This window comes from Gavialis gangeticus, unplaced genomic scaffold, assembly GCF_001723915.1.
Source record: "Gavialis gangeticus isolate Ggan-Ray unplaced genomic scaffold, GavGan_comp1, whole genome shotgun sequence".
Classification (NCBI taxonomy): domain Eukaryota; kingdom Metazoa; phylum Chordata; order Crocodylia; family Gavialidae; genus Gavialis; species Gavialis gangeticus.
Window position 1 is genome coordinate 93,687,275 of NW_017729034.1, and position 8,048 is coordinate 93,695,322.

Here is an 8,048-nt window from a genome sequence, read left to right on the forward strand (position 1 = left end):
GGCTGATACCAATAGCTGATTTTTAAGGAAGCTATTGGCCGATACCAATCTGATTTCTGATATAGATGCATGCAGCGCAGCTGATAAGTCTGTTGTGGTGAAAGGGGAGGGGAGAGGGAAGGGGTGTGGGGATGCAGATCAGCACCCCCCACAGTGAGGGAGGGAGTGGGGCTGGGACTGGTTTAGGCGCTGCCCAGTCAGGGCAGGCATGGGACAGAGCTGTGGCTCGTCTGGGGGAAGTAGTGGGCGCGATTTCTGACACAGCTCCCACCACTTGTCCAGGAGGGCACGGGAGGGGGCATATACCCCAGATCTGTGCAGGGTGGGGCACAGCAGGCTGCAGCTGCAAGCTGGGGCCAGATGCTGCACTGCACTGCACTCGGGGTGGGCAGCAGCAGTGCTGGGAGAGGGGATATGGGGGGAGGCTGCAGGCACCCAAGCCCCTGCTTGTAGCCCCCTCCCAGTGCTGCCACTGCCCGCCCCAAGCACAGCGTGACTCCTGGCCCCAGCCTGCAGCTGCAGCCCACTTGGCCCATCCCACGCAGATCCAGGGGCACATGCCCCCCCATGCCCTCCCAGATGAGCGGCGGAAACAGCAGCAGGAGCTGCCAGATGAGCAGATGAGCTGCTCCCCTCTGCCCCCCCCAGACGAGCCGCAGCTTCATCCCACTCCGCCCCGGCCGGGCAGTGCCTATCCCAGCTCCATTCACTCCCTTACCATGGGGGGGCATTGATCTGCCCATGCCCCTTCCCCCCCCCCCCGGCTTCCACCACAACAGACTTACCAGCTGCATGCAGCTCTCCACACTGCCAATCTGTGCTCCTCGCTGGCTGTGCACACACATGGGCATTTATAGGCCAAATTATCAGCCACTTCAGGCTGATTTCCAATATAGTTAATTTTCTTTATATCGGTGCTAATCCAATATTGGGCCAATGTATCAGTGCACCTCTATCAAGAGTTTCCCCCTAATTGTCCTGTCTACCATCTGTATCAAAAAGTTATCACCAACACACTCCACAAATTTGCTGGACTTCTGGTGCAGTGCTTTCCTCCCAGCAGATGTCCCAATAATTAAAGTCCCCCACGAGAATGAAGTGGTATGATTTGGAAGCTTCCACCAGTTGTCTAAAGAAGGCCTCTTTCACCTCCTGGTTTGGTAGCCTGTAGCAGACACTCACCATGACACTCCTCCCCACCCAGTGTCTCTGCCCTCTGACCTTTACCCAGGTTTCAGCAGGCCTACATTCCACTTTGTACTGTACCTCAGAACACATGTACATCACCTTTATGTATAGGACAACACCTTCTCCTTTGTTCCCCTTACTATTCTGAACAAGCTCTACCCATCCATGACCATACTTCAGTCATGCTATTTCCTGCTTCCTCCTCTTTTGCTACTTTCTGGGGGAAAAAATCCCAGTTCATCCTTCACTCAGCAAGCTTACAGTTAAGGAATGGTGAGAAGGAAAGTGATAATAGCTCTTTGACCTAGATGAGATTCCAAAGGTGACTACAGCTAAACCTAAGGCTAAATGGAAAGAACACTTAAATGCTCTTTCATGTAGTGAGATATGTGAAAGCAACAGAGACCGCTACACAAGGATAACAGCTGCATAGCAACACCTGAGCAAAAACCAACCAAGGGAAAGTAAGAAGGTTTGTTCTGGGACTGGCAAATGCAGGGGCTATGGGGCTCCTTGACAAGTGGTGTGAATGTGTTAGGGCAGAGGTCAGCAATATCTTGCTTCTGGTGGGCTACAGCTTGTAATCCTCTTGCTGCTGCAGGTAACTGATACCCAGCTCACATGTCTACATGAGATGCTTTACTGTGCAACAGATTAATTTGCTGCTGAGTAAAGCATCATCATCTATATGTGTGCAGCTATTAGGGCTTACAGAACTAATTAACACCACAGCAAGGTAGTCTTGTAAAATACAGGTATTATCATGCTACAGAATTTTTTTGTGTGCAGGAGTGCACATTTAGACACTGCCCTGACTGGCTGGGGCATGGGGTGCTTCACAGTGAAGGACTAGCCAGCAGGGAACCCAGACAACCATGGAGCAGCATGTGGAACTGGGGGAGCAGCCAGCCCAGACTTCTCCAACCAGGCTTCATGTGGTGTGCACAAATAAATTGTGGAGCAATATGCTCCAGAGCTTTTTGCTTTTGGGTGCACGTTCAAGTGGTGTGCCTGGGAGCAAATAACTACAAAGCAATAAGCTCCAGAGTTTATTGGTCTGCATTAATTGCATGTGCAGATGCACCCAGCTTCCCTTACAGCTGTCCCTGCTCTTGTGTAGAGAAGTGCCCCCTGACCCCCACCTCAGTGCAGCCTCTGCTGAAAAACATAGTGCTGAAAAGTGTGGCAAGTGAAAGTTCGGAGTGGCTAAACTGGCGGTGACAGAAAGCAAAGACTGCAGTGGCAGGGCGAGAGAGCAGGCCCTCTGCACACAGCAGGGATGGCCGAAGGGTGTCAGGAGTTAGTAAAACATGGATAGATCAGACCTTTGTGGACCCAATCTAATATCTTTGCAGGCTGGATACAGCTCCTGGGCTGTAGGTTGCCGACTGCTATGTTAAAGAGAGGAAAGTGTGGGAAAGGATTGTGATCCTGACCCTGAGAGGGAGCAGAAAGACAGCTAATATAGGTACAGAGCTCACTAAAGAGACAGCAGTAAATAATGAGAAAGGAAATTGCCTGCTGTTGTGTATGTTTTGTATACTTTCTTTGTAAATAAATAGGTTTGCCATGAGAAATTGACCTGACTTGAATTATCAGTGTCTTCTCCAGCTGCTCTGAACCTTTATGTATAGAGCAAGAGCTATAACATGATGATGATGATGATGATACTACTACTACTACTAATAATAATAATAATAATAGCAGTAGTAGTAGTAATGGTAAGAGCTAGAAGTGAATCTTAAAGATCTTAAATATTGGCCAACCTGCCAAGTTAAAAGGGACAACATATATAAATATTCTTCACAAAAGTCTGAATTAAAGTGAAGTTACAGGTGCTGCCTATGCCAATGTTTGACTCTATGATACCTTGACTCTACCGTAGTAGAGGTGTAACAATGTAGTATTCTCAGATTGATTTTAGAAATTATTTTGCAATGCTTTAATATTTGGCTTAAAGCCATTCTAATATATTTTAATGCTACTGAAATTTTAAAAAATAAGTCCTAAAAGTCATAAGGAAGTAGCAAAAGGTCAAGTTTAAACGTAAGGACATCTTGTGTGGGTAGATTCTTAGTATTCATTATGTTATGTTTTACTTCCTCATTCCTCTCTCTCTTTTTGCTCAGCTAAAGAACTGCAAATATGCCACTAGAATAGGAGCTTCTGGGGCTTTGAAAAATACAGGTTGACCTCAGATTTCCTTTTCTCAATTTTTCTTGTATTATGTTCATAAGTGGACTTAAGACACCTGTGTATGATTTTTTTATTATTATTATTTTTATTATTCCACTCTGCTAGAGTGCCTGAAAAACAGTTCATAAAAAAAGTGAATGAGTTTTTCTCCTGTTCACTGCTTTTTCATTCTTAAGGATAAGATGAGAATATATTACAAAAATAGATGTATGTAAAAAACCTGACACAACAAGCAGTTATATAGATGACACAGTGTTAGATATATAGGACTAGATTTTGAAGTCAGCTTGAGGTACATCCAGGCAGTGAATGTAATTTTTTAATTACAGGGCCAGGAGGAACTATTGTGATCATATCATCTAATTCATTGTGTAATACCATCCATGAGAGTTTCCTGTACTAGATCTGTCTTCAATTCCAAAAATTGTGCTTGAACTACAGCATGTCTTTTTTAGAAAAAGATTTAGTCCGCAAAAGTAGCCAGTGATAAAGACTCCCCTAAAACCCCTGGAAAGTTTAAAAAAAAAAAAAAATGTAAACATACAGTTGTTTTAAAAAGAGATAGGGCATATTTCTAGTGTGAATTTGTCTAGCTTCAACTTCCAGCCATTGAATCTAGTTATACACCATGGTTTGCCAGATTGAAGAGCCCTGTATTGTCAATTTTCTGTTTTCTGTAGGTACTTCTGAGCTGTAGTGAAGACACCCCTTAATTTTTTCTTTGACAAACTAAATAAAAATCTTCCCAATCCATGATTTTTTCTTAATTTCCTTGAACCCTCTCCAAGTCTGCAACATCTGTCCTGTTTATGGACTCCAGAACTGGACACAGTAGTTTTGGTAACCCTTACCAAGATGTCAAATGCAGAGGTAATGTCCCTAGTCCTACTCAATATTCCCTTGGCTATATATCCAGTTATCACCTAAGTACTTTTGGCCATAGCATTACAGATGGGTGCCCATGGTGTTGCACAGATTTGATGTGTTTTGAAGTAATGTCAAGGTAGAAACCAGGGGTGTTCAACCCCAGCTTGAGGTGCCAGATCCACCCCATGGATCAGTGTCATCCATCCTGCTGGGCTCCCCATGGGTATGAAAATTTGGCAGTGGGGGAGTGGTGGGAGTGTTAATTGCCACTTCCTTATTGCCAGGACCTGTGGGGAGCCTGCTGCACTAGATCCTGCAGCCCTGAAAACTAGATCGAGCATGCAGGGCCAAGGCAGCTCACAGCCCAGTTGGGATGCGTGGGGCCAGGCCAAGGCAGTGCAGGGCCCAATTCAGGCATGTGGAGCCCAGCTCCCTCCCTGCAAAAGGATCTGGCCCATGCACTAGCTTTAATAGTACTCATGGAGCCCATGGGACTAAAAGATTGAGCACCACTGCTATAATAAACCATAACATCAGTGGGTAACGTTAAAGATAATAACATCCTATTTTATGTTATTGTACAGTTATGTTATTAGAATAACAGCAGTAGCATCTTAGGAGATGTAATATTACAGAACACTTGCATGTCAGCAATAACCACTGCAGTATTTCGGTAAGGAGTATCAATGGTAAACAATAGCATGACTCAGAACAAAGTTTGTTTTTTTAACCAAAAACATATGCCATCACAAAGGACCCCCTCCCTGTTTCCTCCACATAAGCTTAATGTTAGTATAGTTTTGCTGCAAAATATCACAGTCAATTAAAATAATATGCAATTAATATTATTTGGGAAAATAGATGTAGACACATTCTTTCCATCCTGATTTTTTCCATGACTGAAATGAGTTGTAGCTCTGTTTTAAAAATGACTTTTAGGCTGTTTCCAGACACGTGCAGCCATGCAGTATGTGGTGCCGCAGATATGTCTGTTGCACCACATACCACATGTTCAGTTGTTCTCTGTGCTGCAGGTTTTTTTGACCCCTGGATACGAAAGCTGCCCAGCAAGGTGTGCTGCCACTAGTTGTCCCTGGGGAACCAAACATCCACAAGTGGAGCTTTACAGTGGTTTTCAGAAGTTTTACAAACATTAAATTTTTGTGGCACTTTGAGTGAAATAAATGCTTCAGTAGTTAAGTCCAATACTAAATTTCAGAGGGAAATCCAATTCAGGGAAGGTAAAGATTATCCCATATCTGCCAACTACAGGGCTCCTGCATCTTCCTCTGGAACTTCTGGTATTAGTCATTGTCAGAGATGGGATATGGGACTGGGCCTCCAGTCTCATCCAGTAGGACAATTTCTATGAGATACCAAAGGAAATAATCAAAGTTTCCTGTCCAATATCATTCTGCTTTTGGTAAAGGCAAATATGACTAGTGTTTACACATTTTGAGGTTTCTTTAGAAAATAAGTACCACTGTTCTTCAGCAAATGTCTCTTCCAGGCCTTAATGCATGCATGGTCCCTTTTTTTATTCCTTTTTCCAGCAGAACAGTATTGTTCTTTGCCTCCTCCTACGAATATTCATTTTGAATCTACTAACATGAAGAACGTCCTGCACTGGTCACCACCAGAAGGTGTGGGAGATGGAGTATTCTACAGGGTGAAGTATTTAGTGTAAGTGTGCCTTATTGGCTTTACTTCTTTCCTTTTTTTCTAGTTTAAATACCTGAACATCTATACAAAAGTAAAGACTTTTTTTTAGTATGAAACTAGGCTTAGAGATCTAAGGTATATGGCGGGGGGGAGGTAAGTATTTCCTCAGGGTCATCTCATTTAAATCCAAAAAAAAGGTATTGAAGAAGTACAGAAAAGTTCTTGTGAGGATGTTAGAGAGAACTGAGAGTTCCCCCTACCCCTAGGTCAGCTGGGGGCAGCATTGACAGGCAGGAGAGGGGTAGCTCCTGGCTGATTTTCCCATAGTGTGGTCTGAAAGAGAATGCAACTGAACCGTTGCATCAGGGCTTAGACTTTCCAAAGGTTTCTGCCATTTCTGCTTCTGACCAAAAACCTGAAAGAGCTATTTCATTAGCCAGGCACAAGAGAATATAGACTATATATACCCTTTATGCTGTCACTTTGCCTCAAGAGAGGCAGCATAGATTCTTCATGCTCAAGGGTCCCCTTATACTGGGAGAGTCTTGCAGGCTGGCTAAACTGCCTGTGAAAGTCATTTTGTCAAAGTGGTCCTGAGCAGGCTGGAAAATAGGATTTAGTAGTCATATACTGTAAACAGATGCCTTTCTTATGTGTGCATTGAAATGACTGCTCACCATGTGTGGCTTAATAAAAAGTTGCTAAAAGAGCCACACCCTTATTGATATCTGTGGTATACAGCTCACATGTTAGTGTACATATAGAGCAGAAGCTGGCAATTATTTTGGGCAGAGGGCCTCTTACTGAGTTTTGGCAAGCCATCGAGGGCCGCATGACAGGCAGCCAGGGGCAGATAAATACTAATATTCTCAATTTCTTAGGGGTCCCATGGGCTGGATAGAATGGCCTGGTGGGCAGCATCCGGCCCCTGGGCCGCATTTTGCCCACCCCGATATAGAGCATTGCCCCCTGCTCTATGGATGGAGTTTGTGATTAATTATATTGCACAGGGGCAGTGACTCTCAACCAAGGTAACACAGCACCCTGGGGTGTTTTGAGATCCTTTCAAGGGTGCCACATAATGTTAACACTGTTAGGTATGCAAATATAATTCACAAGATAAACCCAAAAATTTAACATAGGAATCCACAGTGTCAAAAACTATGACCTGTTGTGGGCCTCCTGAGTTCTTTGCAACAGAAGAATTGCACTTGTTATTTTTTTCATATTAAACAAAAACATGAAAACTAAGCACTGTCATTTTCCAGCGGGTTTCTTGAGTCTATCAAGGAGTACCTCAAGTTGAAAAATGTTGAGAACCACCGCATTGCTATTTACTGCTTTATAAAGAGGATATAAAACTTTAATAATTACCAGTAGCTGATAGAAGTTTTCTCCAAGTCAAGTGGTAGATTTCTGGAGATCTGCAAGCAGAAGCTGCTGAGGAGAGCTGGTCAGGAATTTTTCAGTGAGATATTTTTCGTCAGAAAATGTCAAAAATGAAACTTTTTTGTAGGAATATCCAGACCAGTTTCAACCCAAAAAGTACCTTGTGTCTACTAAGTTAATCATGGACCTCTTTTTGGTCTAGATGAAAGGGAGGGAGCAAGATCTGCCCATCCCAGAATAGCCTAGTGGACTGGGCACTAGGCTGCAATGCGGAAGACCCTACTTCAGTTCAGGGACTTACTTGAGCATCAAGTCATGCCTACACAGCAAACTTATTTTACCTGGCTTCAGTAAAATGCTGCACTCTGCAACATAGGCAGCCTCCTAATCTAGACGTGGAGCTACATCCACAGTGTTGTGGGCAAGCCAATTGGCACAGGGCAAGCGTAATTGAGAGTACATTAATTAGCCTCCCTGAAGTAGTGTACAAATACAGAACGCACTGCTTTTGGATTAGGAGGCCTCCCATGTGGAGCAGCACAGCATGTTTGAGACTGCAGCTGCCCTGTATGCATGGCAAATTTGCCATACCATGCCTTCAGTCTCCTAGATCTCATATGCAGGGTTTGAAACACAGACCCCACCCCCCGTAAGAGAGGAGAGCACTGTACCTTTCTAAGCAACTCAGGTGGCAGCTTCTCCTGGTTTCTGGCTGCTGCCGCTGTAGACCCCCCCCCCCCCCCCCC

The 8,048-nt window shown here is 44.3% G+C and overlaps 1 protein-coding gene across 1 annotated transcript in view; it reads left to right on the top strand.

Annotated features, from left to right (window-relative positions):
• Positions 1-5,401: 5,401 nt before the first annotated feature.
• The window catches only part of IL20RA (interleukin 20 receptor subunit alpha), a 22,203-nt gene continuing 19,556 nt past the window's right edge, over positions 5,402-8,048 (top strand). The window contains exon 1 of the mRNA XM_019527666.1: positions 5,402-5,934. Coding sequence (XP_019383211.1) covers positions 5,768-5,934 — 167 coding nt within the window. The 5' untranslated portion in view covers positions 5,402-5,767. The remainder of the gene's footprint in view (positions 5,935-8,048) is intronic.